A 23,070-nucleotide genomic window follows, 5' to 3' on the forward strand; every position below is an offset into this window, starting at 1 on the left:
ACTGCTGAGCGACCGTCTGCTCCTGCGGGCTGCTGCTGCTCTGGTTTCTGTCTCTGGAGCGGAATATTGATCTGAACAGCTGTTTGGAGGATCTGTGCCGTTATTTGTAAAGCACGATGGGCTGCGCTGGATTCACCTGCTCCAAACACTCCCTTTGCGCGCTCAACATCCTCTATGTTGTGAGTATCCACAGCTGCACACTGTACCATATGGATTATTATACCGCCGCTAATATCCACACACACTGTTTGATCCATCCTGTGAACACAGTGCACTCTGATGAGGTCAGACTCTGCTAGAATGAATGATCCACTGTGCCATTAGACGCTCTCATCATCAGCCATCAGAAACAATTATTTAGATATAACATTTTAATAAATAAAAAAGAGCCTGGTTTCTTTTATATAGGTTTATTTGCAAAGTACAAGCTTTAAGGTTCAAATGGAAATTCCCTCCATCACATGTTTTGGCATCAGAGGATGTCCTGTGTCTTTGCCTGAACCTCTGATAGCTCTTGTCATCGCTGCTGTCTGCACCACAGCTAGACGTGGGTGTATGACCCCTGCAAAGTTCTACTCGAAATATTAATGGAGCACAAAGATACTCAATATGTTCTAAAATACTAGAAATGTTACAAAATCCTTGAAACGTCCTAAAATCCTACAAACATCTATAGGGCTGCTGTGACTGGCTCCTGGCCTCCTGTCATTTTGCAAAAGTGGCCCCCAAGCAAAGCAAGTGGAGTTTCCATGATGCAGTTCAAATGCAGGATCTCAGAAGGGGCCCAGCTGTGGATCCCTGCAGCGGTTATGAAGAGCCACCATTGATTGTAATCATCAGCGGGACTGAGCCTGTCAGACAGCTGTGTGATGTTTGCTGTTGGTGCTGAGATTTGACAAGAAGCTAACTGATGATGTCATAATGATACTACTGTCCTTATCAGCCTGTAATAACTTATGAAAGCTTAATACTAAACTTCCGTAGTGTCAGATTTGAGGGTCATATTTTCCTCAAGTGTGTCAGAAAACTAATGGCCTACTTGCCGATGTTCACTGAAAGCGACATTGGTTGCTGTAATTATTCGTCTCGTCCATTCTGGCCATGAAGAAATCTCTTCTAAAAGTGAGAGAAATACAAGAGCTGGGGGATCTGCACAACTCCTTTATGCAAAATGCTTTGTATAGTTGATTTGAAGCTGATGAGAGGGTTCAGATATCTTTCATAGCTTGTGTTAGCATCCCTCCACAGCTGAGCAAGACAGCATGGTCTGAGGAAGCACATAGGGGAACAGGTACTCTAAAGACTAACCGTGGAAGGCACCTTCTTCATTTGTGTAATAATTAGCTTTACCTGAACTACAAATGGCGTCAGCCTGAGGGGATTCAGCGTGCGTGTGACCCAGCTGTGCATCACATCCAGCACATCTGTAACCTGAGCGAGAGTCTCAGGGTTATTTCACAATCACATGGTCCCTGTGGGGTTCCTGTACCTAAGGATCTGTCCCCTTTTACCTCCAACAACTACAGATTGTTGGAGCAGATTTTCTAATTGATGAAGTCCCAGGACAGACTGGTCCTGGCACACCTTTGTGCTGTGCCCAATAGCGTCCCAAACACAGTAACAAGAAAATAACAAAATCCAGGCTGAAGGCCGAGTCTCTGCAGATTAAGGGTGAAGGGTTGTGAATGGTGATGGAAAGGAATTACTTTAATATGAATCTATACATTGTTGGTTTTTTTTTTGCATAGCATACCTTTAAACCCTCTCACAGGTTTCCACCAGCAGGATGGTTCATTTCACTTTAGTATGCATTTTTTAGCATTTTCATTGTAGAAACTTGTGGATGGTACCTTCGAAACGGTCCCTATTTTTTGTCCCCCCTCTGTTGGGGTACTTAGCACACTAATCTGGTACTAAAAGGTGGAGCTAGAAACACTGCAGTCTGTTGATTGGTCAGTAGAGAATCAACAGTCGGTGCTCAGGGCTGAGCTGTGGCTGCTTTAACTACTGCTCATACAGTGACTGGTTTTTCATACATAAGTAAACTCTAACTATAAAATGAAAGGATGTTTGCAGCCTCCAGCAGCAGCAGCAGACTGAGAAAAAGTAATTTCATTCACTGGGCCGAGTAGTGCAACTTTTTAGGTGGAATGTTTATTTGTAATCTTACTCAATGCATGAGATGACGACATGAATCCATCATTATACCTTATTTTCAATCAGACCACTCCATCTATTTTATTGTCTCTCTTGATGACAAATACATTAAGTAATATCTTTAAAAAAAAATACGTGCTAATTGTGACTGCTTTGTGTTAACTGCATGTTCTAATCCTCACTTGGAGAAAAAAAAAACATGTCGGAGCACCAAACCCCTGTTTTTGCCTGACAAGCTGCTGTTTTTAAATATTTTATTGTGAGAGACTCAGTCCAGCCTGCAGCCCCATTCTGTGGACCATACACGAGGTGCAGACTTCACTCTGTATCACAGGTGAACAAGGAAATACAGCAAGAGTGACAACAACCCCGTCCACATGTAAGAGCACTGTCTGCAATGGAATCGCTCCTCTGATCTATGCTCTAGGTATATGTTCATAGGTGTTATGTTTGGTTTCAAAGGTACTATGACAGAAACGCAGCTTTAGACTGCAGGGCTGTGGATCTAACAATGTGGTCAGCAGCATAAGGACTCCACAGGGACGACTCTGTCATCATATCTGTTCACTCTCTGACAGCTCTGTAATTGTTAACCACTTCAGCAGGTGGAAGGATGCAGTGTGCTGGGGAAAATATGAAAAAACTTTGGGTACATTACCTTAAGAACTGGCAACTACGAAAGCCTAGATCTGTTTTCACTGCAGACAGCAGAAATCAAAATGTTTATAGCCTGGTACAAAAAACGGTTTTGTAGCTAATTTGGACATTCATGACAACTATACGGGGGGTGAACACATGGATATAACTCACCCTTTTACGATAATTAAGGGTGGGGCTGCTTTGAGTGGCAGGCTGTCTGTCCATGGTGTCCTCAGATCACTTGTGGCTACAAAAAAGGCGAGAGATTAACGGCTGTAATGCTGGGCTGGAGATTTCAGAATGGAAGACCACAAAGCATCCGGTCATGTCATGGAAGCTAAGTCCATACCTTTTACTGGCTATGAATGCATTTCACATGCTGAAATTCAGGTACATTTTTTAAGATGAAGAGGCAGCAAAACCTGTTTTCATTGTAGAGTTAGAGTTGATTGATAATTGTAAAGTAAGAACAGAGTTTACAGTCCACTGTAGTCCAAGCAAGACTGACAGTTCTGTATTGACCAATCAGCATATGGCAATGTTTCCAGCTCCACCTACTAGTATCGGGTCAGTGTGCTAGCTAGCAATGCTAGCTATGAAAGTGGTTCTGTTGTAGTTGTATTGGTACAATCTACGACTTTTCACTACGGAAACAGAAAATAATTGTTCTGAGTCAATGAAGAAAATGTGTCAGCAGGACACATCAGTGACAAGACAGAGGAACAGAGTGCACGCCATGCACAGTATCTTCTCGTAAGTCACTATTAACAGGTCAGACAGTCATAATATGGTGGAGGATGATGATGGGGAGGCGGATGAGGACTGCACACAGACAGAGAGAGTGAAAGTGCGGAGACAGAGAGGACCGCTCAGTCCCTTCATGTAGCTGTGGTGCATAATGGGAGGGGTGGGGAATGCCAGGGAAGAACATCCAGAGGAAAGGGGAGCAAATGTGTCTCGTAGTGTGAATATTTGCAAGAAATAGAACAATAAATTGCATTGGAATCAATGTGCAAGGTTTCTATGTGATTTTTTTTGGATGACAGATTTAAAAAAAAGGCATCTAAAAAAACAAAACAAAAAAAAAACAAACTCAGTGTGCAAGGCCTTAAGTGTGTGTGTGTGTGTGTGTGTGTGTGTGTGTGTGTGTGTGTGTGTGATTGTGTTCTGCAGATGGTGAGCCTGCTCATGATCGGCATCGCAGCATGGGGAAAGTGGTTTGGTCTGGTCTCCAGTTTCCAGGTGGTGGGAGGTGTCATCGGTGTGGGCGTCTTCCTCTTCTTTGTGGCCCTGGCCGGCCTCATCGGGGCCATGAAGCATCACCAGGTCCTGCTCTTCTTCGTATCCTCCATACTGCTCATGCTATGGCTGATATCAGGGTTCTAATGCCATACTTAAGAAATTCAGCGGGGGGTCTAAAATATCATTTTTGGTGCCTCTGTTTTTATTGTCTGTAGAAATGTGTATTTTCTTTAATATTACTTTCAAACATGTGGTGTTTCAGTCCTGAATTTGTAGGATGTTAACAGTGCATATCTCACAAGAGTAGTGTAGCTGCTTAAAGGAATGTCAAGAGAGAGCGCGTACATAGGAGACAGAGAGTGACAGTGGCTGCGCTCAGAGCAGACAGGAGCTGGTGAGTGTTGCTAGTAAATGTACAGTGTAGGTTTAGTTTTGTCTGTGAATCAATGCTGCAGCCGATCCAGACCCAAGTAAAGTTCTTTGCTTCCAAACTACTTGGTAAAGTGAAGGCCCTGAGCATCAACTGCAGGCCTGGAGGCAAAGCAAAGTCTCAGCTTTGTTTCCCAACAACAAAACATTAGATAATCTTTGTTTCTTTGATGTCCTGGGCTAAATATTCTATCTGTCTGGCTCATTTTGTGAATGCAATATCTCAAGGAAAAGGGACCTTGCATCCACCTTATTCTTGTAAGTGTGTTATAATCTGAACACCTTGTGGAGATTTCTTCAAATTTGGCACAAATTTGGCACTTAAACTCAAGGATGAAATTATTAGGTGTTTGTAGTAAAAGGTCAAAGGGGAAGGTCATTTTAACCTTGTCTGTTCCATTATTTGTAAATGTGATAGCTCAAGACCACCTAGAGCAAATGTCTTCAAATTTGGCACAAACGTTTGAGTGGACTCAAGGATCAGGTGATTAGATTGCGTTCATCTCATTCTTGTGTAAATTATATCTCAAAAACACCAAAGCACAGCACAAACATCCACTTGGACTAAACAATGAAGTGAAACTTGTGCTCAAGGTCACAGTGACCTCATAAAACATGATTTTGGTTCAAAACTCATATGCCCAAATGTAACACAAATGTCTAATAAGATATAATGATGAAGTTGAAACTGTGGGGGGAAGATTTGTGTGAACTGTGAGTGTAACTTGATTGGTGCACAGAGGCATACAACCGCATGCTGGTATTTTTAGTTTTGACATAATTGATGATTTCGCCACCCAGAAAATGTCGGATGATTGAACTGGATCAGTATTTGAAAAAGAAATGTAGTTCTTTACAGCTTCAAATGTATGTGGAACTGTTTAAAGCAGCGACCCCATTAAAGGAATAGTTCAACTCTGAGGAGGGATTGCTGCCATAAATGCTGATCATGTAAACTAAGACACCTTAATCCAAGTTTAAAAAATCAATCCTCTCTTTGTTCAAAGAACAGAGTAATCTGGATGAGAGGTAAACAGGATCACTTTAACTTGATAACAATGTTAGATAGGTGAAGCCACATTTGAAGAACAGGGCCCAGAAAAGTGAAATGTGTCGGGGAAGGTTTAACCCTCTAAATATTTTACACTTAACTGTTATTACCATCACAGAAAAAACACATTTATTTGAGTATTAACTCAGAATTCTGTAAAGAAATGAAACGTGTTGGAGCAGTTTTTGCATCTTGTATGTCCGTAAACAATCCGTTTTTCACCTACACTTCTCTTCACCTCAGTGTTTTGGAAAATGTATTTGCACTCATTTATGCATGTGCAGTAAGATCCAGAGCTGATCGTATTTCACAGTGTGGAGAGTCATGCAGAGGCAACGCCTGCAGCTCTGTCCCAGTCTGGCAAACCTTTCTACTGACAGGAAGTGTCAAATGCAGTGCTGTAGTACCACTTGCTGTGAGCAAGGCTGTACAACGTATGATGTGTGTATTTTTTTTTGCTCCTTGACAGTGAAGCTCAGTACATGATCATCCTGTTCATGGTGTTTATTGTGCAGTTCTCTGTTTCCACGGCCTGTTTGACCATCAACAGAGAGCAACAGGTAAGAGCAAACCTTCAGTGTCTTCATTTAAGCAGCTTTTAGTAGGAAAAATCATCCACCCTTTTCCCTGTTGTTTATGCGTTTATGTGCATAAAATGATAACTAGACAACGTCAGTAACTGTTTTATATTAGACATACACATCGTCAACTTGAATTCTAAGATTCCTCTGCAGTTTTTTTCAAAATTAGGTATTAGAAATGTATTTATTGGAGTAATTCATATATTCTTATTCTGTGACAACTTCTTACCATTATTTGATTTTTTTCCCCAAAGTTTTACGCATTTCTCAACTTTTTATTTAGAAAACAAAAAGGTTCATATCATTTTTGTTATATGGATCAAAAAAAAACTTAATATCAAAGCAGAAGCTTGATATCTCAGAACTGCTCAGAGCGCAGATAGAACATTAGAATAGATCATTCTAAGGTCCTGAAATGTCCACCTTCAGTACTAACCACAGTGCAGTGCAGTATTGAACACTAAGGGAATTTAAGTTATGTTATTACACAGATTTAGACACTTTTTTTGGTGGTCAATATTTATTGGCCTCAAACAGCATGGACCAAATGTACAGATGTTAGCTCTTAATTGTTCGAGCTATCAGTGTTCACGAACCTTGGTGTTTGTGTGTGCTGAGGACTCAGCCTTTCAGTGGTGTCAGAGCTCACCTACAGCTCCAGCTCTTTTTCCTCTAGACTCCTCCCCTCTTCTTTCTGTTCATGAGTTCAAGTCACAAAGCCATAGCAAGCGTAGCTGCAAATATTTCAGCTTCCGCAACTCAAATTCAAGCAAACTCTTCCTGCATTCCTTGACTTGATACAGTCATGCCACCTCAAAATAAAGTTAGTCAGTGTGAAGTTACTTAAATCTTCACCAATTCAAATGTTTGAAATGCTGTGAAATATTTGATTATGAAACATTTTTTCTAATGAACAATGTAAATAGGCTATGCCTCACTGGAAAACCCTGAATGTAGCCTATATATTCTTTTTTTTCACTCTTTATTTAAAGGAATTTTCACATTTTAGACAAGACACAATAAAACAAGAACACACAATGTGGGGCCAACCATAAAATAGTCTTGGTTCAACCTTTCCATTGTCTATCATTGTCCATAGGTATCCACAAGAGTAGCGTCCATTTCTTCGCTAATATAAACAGTCCATTTCTCCCATTTTCTGAGGAAATTGGCTACTCTAGACCTCAATGCAAAGGTCATCCATTATGAAGATCTCCTTGATTATGTTAACCCATTGCTTGAGATTTGGTAGTTCATATTTGTTCATATTTGTACCAGTTCCTTGTAATCACTTTACTTACTGGCAATAAGCACTATTTTACACACATACCAGTCACTTTTATGAATCATATCGTCTTTAATTGCACCAAACAACAGGACCTTAGTATCCATTGGTATTATGTATCCCAAAGTCTTACTTAGCGCCAGGATATGTTTTTCAATAATAGGTGTGAAATCATTAATTGCACTCTATGATGATGTTGAGGGTAATGATAAGAGTCTCATGCACATGTTGATAGGGAGGTGTCCAAAGGCAAGATCACAGCATCGGCGCAACCAGGACCAGACCACGATCAGGGCGAGCGGGGGGTACAGTATCAGTACAGCCACAGCACGAGCACAATCAAAGGCAGGGTCACAGGGTCACAGCATCAGCATATATATATATATATATATATGTATGTATGTAGTATATATATATATATATATATATATATATATATATATATATATATATATATATATATATATATATATATATATATATATATATATATATATATATATATATATATGTATGTATATATATATATATATATATATACAGCACAGCACAGATTGGGGGGAAAACCTCTAATAAAAAGAGGGCCCTAACTTAATGACTTTTAAACCTACAAAGAGGGTGTCACAGTCATTCTAAATGAGTCCGGCGTTTAAACTAGAAAAGAAAAGTGGCCATTGATATCTCCTGACAGTCACTTTGCTGTAAACCTGAGGTCAGTCATGCTATCAGATAAGGTTATACAGGTGAAATAGAACATTCCAGCCGGTTTGGTTTCATCCCTCTCCTACTTTGACACTTACTACATTAAACAGATGATCTTTGAAATTCTTGTAGCTTCTCGTTTGCCCGTAGTGCCGCTGTAGCGTTGCTCCTCCAGGTCCCTTCCCTGCGCTGCCACTGTCCCTCTCCTTCAAGACTCTTTTAGCCGAGTTATATTCCTGGGTCACGGAATGGCCCAATCGGCGGGTTTCTGCGCGAGTGATCGGTGGGCTCTCTGTATGTACAGACTGAAGTCCTCTGGTAACACCAGCTCACGTTTAAACAGGGTTTCCAAAAACTCTGTTTAAAGACTCACCCTCTGTCCCTTCTGGTACTCCAAAGATGCGTATGTTATTTCTCCTTGATCTAGATTCTAGATCCGTGAGCTTTTCTTGCAAGGTTTTCTGTTGTTTAATGGAGAGTAAAAGGGTATCATTTGCCTCCTGCGCCCAGTTTTTCAGCTTTTCCACCTGCGCCTCGATCTCGGTCACTCTTCCATGTTGTGGCTGCTGATCAGTGATAAGTGAAGCGAGTCTTTGATTTATTTCTTGCTTGAAACTTTCCAAATCAGTTTTCATGTACCTCCACAAAGTTTCCTCAATCCTCTTTCATTTCTGATTTCAAACCTCTTATCTCCTTGCTGATGTTTTTCGAAGCCTGAACGGATCTCTGCATCACTGCTCTTCGGGTCCGTATTTTTCGTGATGGCCATCTACTTCAGTGCAGAGAGCGTCACATGTTTCTTCCATTCCACCTTTCTCCATACTTTTCGAAGAGTTAATTCAACTTTTCTGACTCCTTGGCATCTTCTAATCAATCATTTCGGTAGTCTTGTTCTCTGGATAATAAGTTTTAGAGTTTTTCTGAGAATTTTCGAGTTTCACTATCGGAAGCTCTGCCGCCACACAACCTCACTCCACCATTGCCTAACCCCGCCCGTAGCCTATATATTCAAAGATAGAAAGAATAAAACACACTTAAAACCAGTGAAACAATTTATTTAAATGACAATAGGAAGTGATGGGATATACATGTACATTTATACAAGTTCTGTCTCCAAATAAAACACCATCTAGTGTTGTGTTGAGCCTCTCAGTGACCTCATCTCACTCACTAAAGCGCATCCTCCTCCTCTCCTGTCTTTCGCCTGCAGCTCGGTTAATAGATCCATGATGATAACGTGTTCATATTCTTCTTCTTCGTATGTAATACTGACTTGCAAATGTTAGCTACATTTGCCTCATTTTTGCCAAACACCAATTCCAACAACAACGAAAAATCAAAACAGACCACAAAACTCAAAAATCTTGCTCAAATACTTTCAAAATTTACTCAGTTATTGCTGTTTATTTTATCCCACTACTTCTGCCATACTTCCGCCTCACTCTTCAACTTCTGCTGCTTAGAACATTTGACTCTTGTGCATGCTCATTATGCCTACACTGCAAACCTCCACTGTGTCTCCAGTCAGGTGCCTCTCCAAAAAAGCCACTAACACCCACTAATATGTGGCTTTTTAATGCATTTGGAAACTGTACAATCGGCATTCACACCCGGGTCAAATGACTGCAGTAGACACAGACATTTATCAGCTTCAGCTCTAATGGAAACACAACACCTGGGTGAACACGTTAATTTCAGCTCCTTAACCGGCGAGATGCAATAACGTGCTGTCACTGATTTCCCTGTCTCCTCCTAAGCAGCTCAAACATGGATCCAAAGTAGTCTGCACCGAGTTTAAAGAGACTAAATAAGTAAGAGCTATAAAGAGAAGTAGCCACTGTAAAGTTTTCACAGTCATCTGTCCATGCTGCTCTCTGCTGTTTACCTGTTTGCTGGCCTGTCGGTGGCATCGCACACACACAAAAACAATCTACACACTGCTGCGCCATGTACACAGCTCCTCTCTCCAGACAATGGGAAAGCAGTCTATAGCCTACTTTGAGCGAATTCACCCCTATTTGAAATCTTTCATGTGCTTTGCATGTGATCTGTGATGTCATAATCCTGCAGATACCTTCAGAGTGAATTTTAAGGTGAGCACAGAGAAGCTTCAGACTTCAGACTACAATACCCTGAGTCATTATATACCTATGTTCCATATAATGATATAATTCCAGATGAACTGAATAACATTGATCCTCTGCTGGGGAACCAAGTACCCCCCCTCATGGCAACAGCACTTTGTGTGTGTGTGTGTGTGTGTGTGTGTGTGTGTGTGTGTGTGTGTGTGTGTGTGTGTGCGTGTGCGTGTGTGTGTGTGTGGGCACATGTGCACTGCAGGACCAGCTGCTGGAGGTGGGCTGGAATAATTCTAAGAGCAGTCAGAGGGACGTGGAGAAGAGCCTCAACTGCTGCGGCTTCAAACAGGTGGACCCTGACCTCAGCTGTGACGCTGTGAGTTTGAGAGAATGAAATGCTTCCTGGCCTCTGTTACATCTCAGCATGTTCACAAAGATTGATGGTTTGTTGGGATTTCATCAAACAATAAACAGACAATAGCAGGAAAATTCAATCAAGTGTACTTGGTAGATGAGTGGGTTACAACAGAGGAAGTGGGTGGACACTCTATGTGTTTTTTGGCTGATAGGTGAGTGTACTGTAAACAGCCACATAAAGAGGCAGGTATACTCAATTTACCTGAGTAGACCCTCCACTATACCACTGCTATAACCCTTCAGCTGTGTCTCCTGTTCCCCTGCAGGCTTGTTTCCCAAACCACTCGTGTCTGCCCTGCGCAGAGAAGATCCAGGAGCATGCTGGAGAGGTTCTCCGTTTTGTCGGAGGAATCGGACTCTTTTTCAGCTTCACTGAGGTAAGCCATTATGACTATGACACTGCTATGCTTTTTAATTATAGCACCAGTACAGTGGATAGCTTTTTGGGGGAGTTTTTTTTCTTATCTGCTGTGAGGGTCTGATTGCAGAGGGTGTCATATGTTGTTATAGCAAACTGATTTGCTTTTTGACTAACATTGAGTAGAAAATTGATATTGGTAGGCACAGTGCAAGATTGAGGCTTGCTGCATTCAAACATGCACACTGATCACATCATACAACAACATGATGTGTCAGATGCCATGTCCTATCCAAAAAAGGCAAAAAGCCACAAAAAAAAATATTATTATTATTATTATTTTTAAAAAAAGATCAGTCCCATAAGCTGCAGCACTGTGCTATCCAGTCAGTCACTGATTTCCTATCGGGGGTGTGAAAGCTGATAAAAGACTTGGGACATGGGAAGGCTGCTCTTGCTGTCAAGATGGTGCACCCAAACGACTTCTGGTTCTAGCGTGGTTCTGGGAAATGTCAAATAAGAGACTTGGGATGCATCCTGTGTATTTCGGGCAGAGGAATGATGTATTCACAGCCAGTTAGCTACATTGTTTTTTATGGTCATTAAGACGCACATGACCTAGTGACAGCATGGCTCATTGATGTGTGTTTGATAGATTTTGGGCAAAAATGGAGTTCTGTGATACAGTTGTTAACATGGCACATGTACACTGTGTGTTGGGGCCTTCTCATAGGATTCATTCTTTAACACAGAGATACACAGATGGTATTGTTCTGCTGTCCGTATCTGACTGTTATTGTGTTCTTTTGTCAGATTCTGGGTGTGTGGCTCACATATCGCTACAGGAACCAGAAGGACCCCCGAGCCAACCCCAGTGCCTTCCTATGAGACAGCAGCATCTCGGGCCCCTCTGCACTGTCCCCTCACCACCTCTCTGGACCTGCTGTGGGCTTTCCCTGTAAATACAACACTGACCTGTGTGTTTCCACTGACTGCTGCAGCAGTGCTGTTTGAATGACAAGTGTTTGTTTTTTCAAGAGTGAAGTGTGTTCTGAAAAACAAGTGGCTGTGTGTGAAGCAACAGTACACATGGTGTCTACAGTGTGACAGCTCTGCAGAAGAAAAGGGTCTGAAAAGCTGCACTTAGCACACTGAGCACCTGCAGGTGTAAAAAAGAGGCAATATTGTCTACAGCAGTCTGCTGTATATTCCATAGGTATTTATGCAGCCTGCCTGATGTTGAATTTGAACACTGTTTGATTCCTTTTGCTGTTGTTCGAACGCAATGATGTCAACTGCTTCTCTGCATATTGAGACCATTACATGATTTTAAAAGTATGAATACTGTTTGTGTGTGTGTGTGTGTGTGTGTGTGTGTGTGTGTGTGTGTGTTGCTCCTTGCTGGGTTTAGTGTATTTGGCCTTCTGCATGACTCTTCTGCAAATATGAGCTGCTGTCTAAGAGCTGCTGTGCTGGTTGTTTCAATCACCTGTCTGAGCCTTTGTACTGTAAACCGCAATAAATCACTGATGGAAGAAAAGAAATGTGAATTAGCTTTACGTCTGAAAGATTCATATATCACAGCAGCAGGTTATTAAGGCATCGTACTGGAGCAGCTAACTTGATTTAATGTTTATTTAAAAGGGACATTACATACTAATGAACATCAGTATAAAATACAAATCTAAATATGCGTATGTGTAATATGTGTAGTCCCTTGACAGGTAACAAACAATAAAATAAAGACAGAAAAAGAAAAAAAGAGGGGGAAAAAAGAAAAGCAATGTCTGAAAATGTTTTAACTGAACCAAGCAAAGTGATTCAAATAAGCAATGATTCATAAATTTCATCGGTACGACTAACTGACCAAACTGTCAGGCCTGAGAACTATAGAGTTAACTATTCCCTGTTACTTAGTATTCTACAAAGAAAAAATGACGTGACTCAGCATCAAAACCTCTGTCATAACAAAGCCAGGTCACACTAAATTAATTTTTGTATTTATGATTATCTGCAGTCTCATTTGATCCTCACAGGAAAAAGAGTGTTGGTTTTAAGTCCTGACCAATCAGCTTTAGCCACGGTCTCCTGCTTTGTGGAGTTCATTCCACAGGACAACAGTCTCGGCTGAGTCTCAGTGACCTGGCAACAGGAAGCTTTCAGTGCTGGCCGGGTGGTCCCGCCCATTCAGGATGTTGAGAACACACACACACACACACACACACACACACAGTGCTGATTACACAAGGTGCTCTGTGATAAGAGTCCTCATCAGCTCATTTGAATTAAAGTCATTTTTACTCCTTACAGATATGCTGGTCCATATGAAACTGAAAATAATTAAATTTGTGACAGTTCATCCCTGCCAAACATTTACTGAACTAATCATATTGAATAACAAACGAACAAGAAAGGTATTGTTAGCTATTTGGCATACTTCCCAGAGTGCTTCATTACAGCAGGCTGAGATAGGAGAACTCTGGTGCCCTCACTTTAGTCTGTCAGGTTTCTGGCGTTTGCATATTAATTGCACACCTCCTTCTACAGCAAATCCTTGTATCAACTGCATGGTACGGCATGGTTCCACTCAACTCCTTTTTTTGGTTTTCCTTTAGTGGATAGAACCTGCCCCTGGGAATCTTTTTGGCACCATCTCAGTCGAGGTTCCCAGTAAGCCGAGCCCATGCTGGAGGGTGGAGTTTAAACACTGCAGACCACTGATTAGGTTAGTGATAACGTCACTAGCTGGACACAGGACATCCTGCACTAACCCACTGTTTTAAATAGCCAAGCTACAGCCAACAGTGTCCTGCAGTGTTTTAATTTACATTTAAAAATGTCTGTCCTGGAAAAATGACAGTGAATGAAAGCATGTGAATATCATGATGAATAATAATACCTGTATAAAGGTGCATGATTCATCCATGGACATAGTGTTTCTTACTGTCTGCATGTATGTATGATACTGTATGACGAGGACCTGGTGGATGTTCAGACTCCAGATACAGTCATATGATTGTTACACATACATTGTGTACTCTACATTTTTGTTTCTGCATTGCGTGCTGTACCAAGAACCTCTCTGCTCTGATTTTTCTTGTCATTTAACTTATATATATGTAAAATCAACTGAGGCTCATCAAGTACCTTTTTTTACCTATCAATATGAAGATTGAGGAAAGTACAAGTTTTTCTGTATTACTGTCATAATAATTACTTGTATTCAAAAAGCTCTACTAATGAAGCATTTGAAAGCTAAAGAGATTAAAAATGAATAAATATTGGACTTAACTGTATGGGCACAAACAGGACTCTAACTGAAGGCTGATGTTGCTCTGTGCCTGCTGGCTGTTTTAACAGGAAGCTGCTTCTCACACATCAGAAGGTGATGGTGTCAGACGTGTTTACTGCCTCCAGGTGGCCAAAAGATAAAGTGATGCAGCTTTAAAATGAAAGTGAGGTGTTTAAAACACTTGAAATGAGATGTAAATGAAATGTGCTGTATTGAAGTGAGAAGGTGGTGGCCATGGTTATTATTACAGGCAAGACTCTGCTGTTTAAGAATTAACTGATATTATTCCTGAAAAATTTGACAAACCAGCTGTAGAATGCAGTCTGACAGCTCAGTACTATTCCCTTAATGAAATGCTCTCACATCATCCAGATATTTTTAAAGATGAACTTTACCCCAAACCACTTTTTCAGGTTGTTACAACTGCATGTTGCTGGCTGATCCTGGTAGCAGGTGCCTGCTTTCATCACAAACCAAGCCCACTTTCACTGTGCCGTCACTCAGGGGAGTCGCCAGAAATTCTGGGCCCCATGAAAACATATCTCATTGGGCCCCATCACCACGGCCCAAGCCAACCTTGCACAATTGTTATAACCACTGCTGCATTACACAATGACCCATTAAAAGCAATAAATAAATATAACTTTGTTTTACACCCCTGAAATTTGTGGATCAAAAGAGTTAATTTAACATTTCTTCAGCAAGATCTGATATTTATTTTTACAAACACAGAGACACATTTTAACATTGACATCACATCCCTGCTGTCAGTTTGGAATAGACAATTTACAACCACTAGAGGCCTTTATGTTTACCTGGACTGAAAATACCAACAAAAAAACAAATAAATCACAAATTTGACTGCCTTGATATAGCAGTAATGAGTATATGCCTACCATGCATAATATTGCCCTTCAGACTGCCCACCTCTTTAAACAAGATTATTTGAAGCCAAGTGACTTGTTGAATAACAAAGGCTTATTTGTTATAATCTGACCCCTCAAGTGAAAAACCTCCAAAAACTAAAGTTTACTTTCAATCAGATTGAGCCACACTTAATGCTATGACCCTAAAATTGGAATTATTCCCCTCAGCTCTTAGTTTACTTACACTAATGGAAATAATCGTACTTGAAATTAAATACACTGTGTTTTGGGGCATTAGCAGGTTTTTGATGCTAGTGCAAAGTCAGTTATATCATATGACTCTAGAGATTGTAATGAATCTGTTGATATCAAATATGTTAAGCAAGTTCACCTGGAAATTGGCTAAATATCATTGAGGATGCAGTCCGAGCGCCGAAGATAATCGAGCACAACGTCACTCCCTCTCGTGTGATATTGCTTAATTATATAAAATGCAAACACAATCCAAGTTAGAGTCATGCAGGCTGACTGCCTTGAATCTAAATTGCTGGTATTAGCTTAAACCATTCTTAAACTGTGTAAGGTGTGCCCACCTTTCTTTTGAAAGAAACTTGTTAAATGTTGTTTTCCATCAGCTTGCTTCCTTTGTTTCTCTTTTCTTTCTTTCCTTTTTTAATACCCTGACATCACTAACTCTCTCGCGTGACTGATTACTGACAGATCAATCCAGTCCACTGGCGTAGGGCGGACTAAACCATTTTGCGCATCTAGTAGGGGTGAGAGCGGCTTCTGAGAGACTCCACATTTTTTCCTACCCTAACCCTAACCCAGAATGGAATTCTTAATGTTCATTTATTTTTTAGTTAACTATTATTATTAGTTAACAATTTTAGTTAACTATTGAAGTTATAACTTAGAGAGAAAAAAATGAAAATAAAAAAATAATTTTTATTTCAGGCCTATTAAGGGCCCCCTCCCCACTGGGGCCCTGGGTAGTCAGTCCCACTTTTCCCCCCACTACAACACCCCTGCCGTCACTGCCCTCTCACCAAGAGACTACTTTGTGTGTGTGGAACCCAGGGGGGTGCTGTGGATCGAGAGGAGGCTAGATTGGGTGGCTAGACGTGTATTAGCCCCCCTTCCAGCACCGCCCATTTTTGAGACTTTTTTTTCACATTCCAGAGAGCAGGCACTCAAGCCAAAACTGTGGGGTTTAGTTCCTCTTAAGAATATGTTACCAGCTCAGTGAGTGGCAAGTGTCCTTTAGGCCGTACTGAGGCTGATCTCTTAGCTCTCAAACGCTTTCTGTAAAATAGCTCTATACGGACCCTGAAATATATTCCCTATTTCAGCCCTATTTCATTCATTTTCAATATTTTTAGCCAGTAGCAGAATGTAGTATTACACTAAGGGCTGGGCGATATGGCCTAAAAATAAAATCTCCCATTTTTTCACACCAAACCCAGTTTACGATTTACGTTTTTCCCTCTTTAAAACAAACTACAAATGACAAAGAAATTACTTAAAACAAGTTTGCCTTTGATATTAGAAGTAAAAATTAAAGGCAAACTGAATTTACCTTCTGTTAATGTAGTAAACTGAATTCCCCTTTTAGGGTTAAAGTGCAAGCTGCAAACTTGTCTTAACACTGAAGGCTGCAGTAATTTCACAAAATTAGGCAATTTCCCCGCGGGGATCAATAAAGTATTTCTGAGTCTGATTCTGAAAACACATTAACGTGAATTCATTTGTATGTCTTTAGCAATATGCAGCTCAGCTGTATCAGTAACAGCTTGCAGTGTTTCTACATCACCTGCACTCGTCTATATTAGTTACATTGAGTGTTTAGAGAACAGCATAACTTCTTCTACAGCTGCCAACAGCCCACCATCACTCCAATTTAGAGAATGGGTTAAATCAAAGCAAGACAGTTGGGCTGTGGCACCGGGCCCCCAAATCACAAAATCCACCCCTGTTAACAAGGAGAGCAGCAGAGAGCAGCTGGATGAGAGGTCTGCCACTGCGCTGCTCTCAGTCTGCTCTGATGGATCTATCGATCAGCTGTGTGATCAGCCAGGTGTAATGTCTGTTTTAAACAGGCACACTTTTTGTCAGTCTTTGAAAATATTAATCACTTGGGCTCAGTTACTTTGGTTCAGACAGGAATGTGTGGCGCTCTCTAGTATCCAAATGCGCGCACACACCTGGCAGACAGTCTGTATTCAGGCACATTTCATAAAAATTAAAACAGTAACTATTTTATGCATTTTCAGTATACTAACCAGCTGCTGCAGGATGTTCCGTCAAATGTACCTCTTCATATATTTTGGCGGATTTGACACTCGGTCTCCGTGGAGATTACGCGCGTGGTCGGGGGCTCTAAATCTGGAAAAATACGGGAGAGATGGGACGCCGGGAGGACACCGGGAGAGGGCAGGGGAAAACGGGGGTGTCCCGGAAAAATTGGGAGGGTTGGGCGGTTTGCTTCTACCTCCTAAGGGGAAAGATACAGTGTACTTTGCCGTCCTATGCAAAACCTCGCTAACGTTTCGGCTCGGCGGGGGGTCTCTAGTCTCGTTAACATTGTAGGGAAACACTGCAGATTTGCAGCGGGTCGTTGTCCTGTCATACAGGACACAGCGGGAAAATGTTTCCACTAATGCTGCTTTTTACCGGCTGACGCGGTCTCGTGCAGTAGTCCCACTAACAGTACTAGTAGTAGCAGCAAGTGACACAAGTCCTTTTACATTAAAGTACTTGTAATCCTTTTGTGTATTATTCATGTATTTTGACTTTTACTTCCTTGCTATTTGCTGGTAAATAAAAAAGAAGACATGTATGTGAACAGTTCCATATTTATTCAAAAGACATTGTGGATGTACAGCAACAGTCACAAGGGGAATAATCAACAGGGAAACTGAAGGAGAAAACATTACAAGTCAGAATGAGGAAAAAGAACTTTCCAGTGCTTAGCTTTTCATGTGTAAACTGTACTGACAGCATGTTATCGGCAGCTGTGGTGACTTTTCATTCTTGGGGTCATTGGGGTCACAAGTGGAGCATGTATCATCCATGTGCTCACAACTCAGACTTCAGGAGCTTCTTAGCTTTCTCCATGTTGCTCTTCACTGCAGGGAAAGTCAGGAAACATTGACATTAAATCAGCATGTGCTTCACTGCTGGAGAAAAGTTAGTGTGTTAACTGTGCTACTTACAGAGCCTGAGGTCATTTGGTTCGTAGGCATACATGCGGTTGGAGTAGCGACCGTTGATGTCGGCTCTCACTGTCATTGTGGGGTCTGTAAAGACATTATTGGTGCTGAGTGACAGGACTTTTACTGGTAATGGAGTACTGTATTTTTGTATTACTTTACTTAAACCTCATATTTGTATTTGATTAATTGTTTTGGTATGTCTGTTTTTACTTGCGCATTTTATACTGCATTTTATGTATTTTTTTGACTATTTATTTTTGTCCAGTACTTTTGTACAGCACTTTGGTCAACCTTGGTTGTTTTTAAATGTGCTATATAAATAAATTGGACCTTTGACCTTTGAAACCTGGTTGAAAAAAATCAAGTTAGATTTTTTTCAAAAACATGAGGAGAAGTCAATGAGCAACTAAAAAGAAATGCCACAAAAATTACCATGTAGATTACCTGAAAATTAGCAAACGTTTTTATTGAAAAGACCTTAAAAAATATAATAGCTTTGATAATTAGAAATACAGCTCTCTGGACATTTTTATTGTCTTTTCTTTTTTTCCCTTTTAATACCTTTTGCAATTTTGGGACACTTTTTGTCAAATTGCTCTTTGCCCTTTTCCCCATATTTCTGAAAGAAGTCAAACCAGTTTCAAAGTATTAAATACCTGTGAAAGGCACCGCAGCACAAGAAAAGTGATGTCGATCCATTTTTTAAAGGGTTAAGCAGAGGATCTAAATACTTCTACCAAAGTCATAGCTTTATTGAATCATGCACCATTGGCTTACAATCAGACAGTTTACAGTTGTAGTGAACACTCAGGTTATGATGACTCAGGTCAACTCTCCTTAGGAGGAAAAAATTAAATTGTAGTTGTGACAGTGAATCCTCTGCATTGCTATGAAAGGAGACACATGTCTAAAGTGACAGTGTTGTAATAAAAGTCAAAATGTCTTCCATTCACATACAAGATGCTTTGTGTGAAAACTGAAATTTTCAGGCTCAATGTTAAAGTACTCAAACCTGTTAGTGACAACAGGAAACAGTGTTACAGGTGTTTGATTACAGGTAAGTAAGCTAACCTCTGACAGGGACATGTTCACAGGCTTACAGGAAGAAGCTGGTCTCTTACCAACAAAGATGATTCTGGGGACATACTGTCCATCAGGAGACAGATGTTTGTCTGTGGTTTCATACTGTTGGGGAGAGAACAAATAACACATCATCAAACATCACCATCACCAAACAAGAAGCTGTTCTCTAAATCAATGTGTAACTGAGCGATCGATAAAGAGAGAGCACTTTGGGGTTTTTATTTGACATCAGAGATTTCTGTGGTTGGTCTGAACTCTTCTCAATGGCTTTTGAAAAGGGCGTGGCTCTCTTTTGGGAAAGGTGATGTCACAAATTTCTATGCACCACAGTTTGGCAACATTTGAATATCCATGCGTTGACAGTTGGGGGTTGTTTACTCATGTTGACTGTAAACTCCTAGTTAACAAACACTAAGCTAAACTCTAATTGTTGCTTGTTTAGTGGTCAGTATTTAATATTATAGAGAAATACAAAGAATGCAGAGGCTTTAATGCCAAACAGTAAAATCAATTATTGGACTATTAGGTGTCAGAGCTGTGCATTAGTATGACACAAGGTTAACAGTTGTTTTTTTAAGGAAGCGTGAGAACAGACTGAGTGGGATGCACTCTATTTAGCCAGATCGTCTGATGTGAGAAGTCTTGTAACTCACCACAAGATTGAGGATGATGAATTCCTCATCCAGTGTCCTCTGGATGTCGTTGTCCTCAGAAAAAACCTTCCTCAGAGCTGCAGGACAAGCAGGTTTTTCATTCTACAGCTCAGTGAAGTGTTTATTAGCACATGAGCTCAGTGACAGAACAGTACCAGGATGTGACATCACATGTGAGCAAACTGGACTGTACCAGACTGTATGGAGCAAACAAATAACTGCTTGCTCTTCAAACAGGTTTGGCATGTAATTCAGCAGAACATTTTTTCTTTGCATGACTAACTTAGTCCACTAAATGACCATATGTATATCAATTACTCTCCCCTGTGTTACAATGATTTTTTTTTGCATGCCTCCACAATGAATGAAGAATCCAAAAAAGTGAAAAAATTCTTGATGAATTAGAGTAAAGGGAAGCACTTTTTAGCAACATCAAAACTATATTAAAATATTTACCTACATAATATCATACAACTGGCGCAGTATAATCCAAGTACGATTTATCCAGTGGGATGCTCAGCACCTCACAAACACATGCTAAAACATTATGATTTGAAACACCTGCACATAAATAGTCTCACATATGGACGAGCAGTGTACATTTATTCTCTACTCAATGGACACATGAGCAGAATTCAAACACATGCGTAGCCCTGCTCACTATTTAGAATTTGGAAGTGTAGTGACATTTTACCAAAAAGTCATGTGTTTGTGCAGTGCTGAGCATCCGACTGGATAAATGACACTTGTATTATACTGGATTATACTGCACCAACTGCATGAGATTATTTAAACAGATGTTTCAATATTGTTCTGATGTCACAAAAATGCCCCCCGCCCCTTTACACTAATTCATCAAAAACAAGATCAAGAACTTTCTATTTTTGGGTTCTACATGCTAGAAAAAACATCCTTTTCTTTACAAACACAAGGTGAGGAATTCTACAAATGGTGATGTATTGCTTTAAGGAATAACTGAACCCCCAGCTTTTGGCTTGGATGCCTCCTCCCTGGAATGTGAAAAGAGTCTGAAAAATGGGCGCAGCTGGGAGGGGGGCAGATTGCAATAGCAGGTTTCAACCTTTGGATGGCAGATGCATAGATGTACACAACGTGTAGATATTTAATACCTTGCACTCAAATGTCAATAGATGGACCTGAATCAATCAACAACACCACTAAATACTCATATATTACTTTTCCCATAAGAACACTGATTTGGGGATTTAGTTTCTCTTAAATAACTGATAGAATAGAATGGAGGAGCTGGCGTTACCTTGGCTGTGTGGGCAGTCATCCAGGTGAAAGATGACCATCAGAGGCTTGTTTCTAAAACACAAATCAGCTTCTATTATGTTTAATCATTGACCATCTATGAACATCAGTGTCAGAGTAAAACATATCGACGACAGAGTTTCAGTCATTTCTTACTTTGACCTGGACCAGTAGAGAGCCTCCTCGTAAGTCTGAGCCCACCTCAGCTGATCACCCCAACCTGACAAGGACACCACCAAACATTAATGACTCAGCATTTATCACACTTCATTTTAGTCTCAGTCATTCACGTGATGCTAACACACCTCTGGACAGAGTCTGAATGCTCCTCTTTCCAGATTTCGGGATATAGTTTTTTCCAAAGGAGGAGGAAATGGCCACCAGGACCAGAAGCAATGACAACGCCACTTTGATCATCTTTAGACTTCCTGGAACACGAGGGATAGACAAAATGTTTAAACTGCGTGACTGAGGAATGCACAGGATCAATGGAAGAAATGTAAACTTTCCCTTTCCTTTGAAAAGGAGAACTGTGGATATACATAGAGTTAATCTACTTCTTACAGAAAAATCTGTCATCATTTTTTAAACAGTTGAGGAGAGAGCAGGGTTCGGCACAACTGAACTGAACCACAGACTTTGTTGTAATGAGGTATGCACTCTCAGGACGCCAGGAATCTGGCTTTACCACTAGCCTACATGAACAGGTTATGTCTTAATTGTTAACAGTAATTTCAAAATAAGAGAATGGTTGATATTAGAATCACAGACTTATGTCAAATATCATATTTTTTAATTACCATATGAGTAAGTAGCCTGAGCTACACTTTCAAAATGAAATTTAAATTTTTAAGTGCAAATACAAGCAGAGTGATTTTTCTGAACAAAGAGTGCACAGTCAGAACTGTGATGACTCAGGCTTTACTCTGTTCCATCAAAGTGTCTCTTATCTGATAAGTTTTAGTCATCAGCTAAATCATGATTTGTCCTCACATCCTGCTTTCTTTCAACTCATTTTGAGTTTTCTCTTTTATCCTCCCAAAAAACGCCTACTTCTTTTTTCATCTTGTGTTTCTTTGAGGACAGTTTTAAACCATCCGGTTCATTCTGCTGGACCTCTTGAATCCCTCGCACTGTAGTTATATTTAACTCTTAGCGTCACAGTGAAAGACCTCTGTATCAGAAACAAAGCAAAGTATGAAGGTGTGCTGATCTGCAGCTTACCTGTTGAAGACCGCTCAGGTGAGACTGTAGGTTGACCGCAACTCCAGGATCTGCTCTGCTCTGCTCTCACCTGTCCGCTTTATAACAGCAGCTCGTCTGCGGACCCGCCCACACAAGCGCGCGCACACACACACACACGCAACAAAAAAAGGTCAGAGAAGTTTCTGTGTGCAAAGACATTGTGGCGTCAACTCATGATCATAACATTTTAAGTCATGACAGACTAAACCCATAAAATCGGCATATGTCATCATAACCGATAGCGCATATTCAATTCAATTATTAAAAACATTACTTAAACTATTCAGACTTTTTTTAAATAAAGTTTTTTTTGTTCACTCCGAATGTTTCAGGGCACCACAGTAAGTTAGTCTACACTGTGTGTCATAAAGCGCACTGTTAACCCTTTGAAACCTGGAGACATCAGTTTGATCCATGTGCTGCGTTCAGACACCTTTCACATGCAGTAAATCTCTGAAACCTTTGGAGAAAAGATTGGACATCTTTTGCAATACGACCGAAA

At 40.6% G+C, this 23,070-nt stretch overlaps 2 protein-coding genes across 2 annotated transcripts; one reads left to right on the forward strand and one right to left on the reverse strand.

Annotated features, from left to right (window-relative positions):
* On the forward strand, nt 1-12,466 carry tspan13b (tetraspanin 13b). The gene is made up of 6 exons (XM_042506553.1): nt 1-179; nt 3,970-4,137; nt 5,998-6,078; nt 10,427-10,540; nt 10,848-10,958; nt 11,753-12,466. The coding sequence occupies exons 1-6, from the start codon at nt 117-119 to the stop codon at nt 11,825-11,827; spliced, it is 612 nt and encodes a 203-aa protein (XP_042362487.1). The 5' UTR covers nt 1-116; the 3' UTR covers nt 11,828-12,466.
* A 5,468-nt stretch (nt 12,467-17,934) lies between these two features.
* On the reverse strand, nt 17,935-22,616 carry agr2 (anterior gradient 2). The gene is made up of 8 exons (XM_042506825.1): nt 22,548-22,616; nt 21,629-21,751; nt 21,480-21,543; nt 21,325-21,377; nt 20,049-20,125; nt 19,434-19,497; nt 18,313-18,396; nt 17,935-18,225 (listed from the first exon to the last, which is right to left on the reverse strand). The coding sequence occupies exons 2-8, from the start codon at nt 21,738-21,740 to the stop codon at nt 18,176-18,178; spliced, it is 504 nt and encodes a 167-aa protein (XP_042362759.1). The 5' UTR covers nt 21,741-21,751; nt 22,548-22,616; the 3' UTR covers nt 17,935-18,175.
* Between the last annotated feature and the right edge of the window lie 454 nt (nt 22,617-23,070).

The sequence above is a fragment of the Plectropomus leopardus genome, chromosome 18, assembly GCF_008729295.1.
Source record: "Plectropomus leopardus isolate mb chromosome 18, YSFRI_Pleo_2.0, whole genome shotgun sequence".
NCBI lineage: Eukaryota > Metazoa > Chordata > Actinopteri > Perciformes > Serranidae > Plectropomus > Plectropomus leopardus.

What these genes read in the sequence shown, in the direction of transcription:
- tspan13b (XM_042506553.1), top strand. Translation starts at nt 117, where the DNA reads ATGGGCTGCGCTGGATTCACCTGCTCCAAACACTCCCTTTGCGCGCTC. An exon ending in CGCTCAACATCCTCTATGTT is followed by an intron (nt 180 to 3,969) that starts GTGAGTATCCAC and finishes TGTGTTCTGCAG; the next exon opens with ATGGTGAGCCTGCTCATGAT. An exon ending in TCTTTTTCAGCTTCACTGAG is followed by an intron (nt 10,959 to 11,752) that starts GTAAGCCATTAT and finishes TTCTTTTGTCAG; the next exon opens with ATTCTGGGTGTGTGGCTCAC.
- agr2 (XM_042506825.1), bottom strand. Translation starts at nt 21,740, where the DNA reads ATGATCAAAGTGGCGTTGTCATTGCTTCTGGTCCTGGTGGCCATTTCC. An exon ending in TGACTGCCCACACAGCCAAG is followed by an intron (nt 20,126 to 21,324) that starts GTAACGCCAGCT and finishes CTTGTCCTGCAG; the next exon opens with CTCTGAGGAAGGTTTTTTCT. An exon ending in TCATCATCCTCAATCTTGTG is followed by an intron (nt 19,498 to 20,048) that starts GTGAGTTACAAG and finishes TCTCCCCAACAG; the next exon opens with TATGAAACCACAGACAAACA.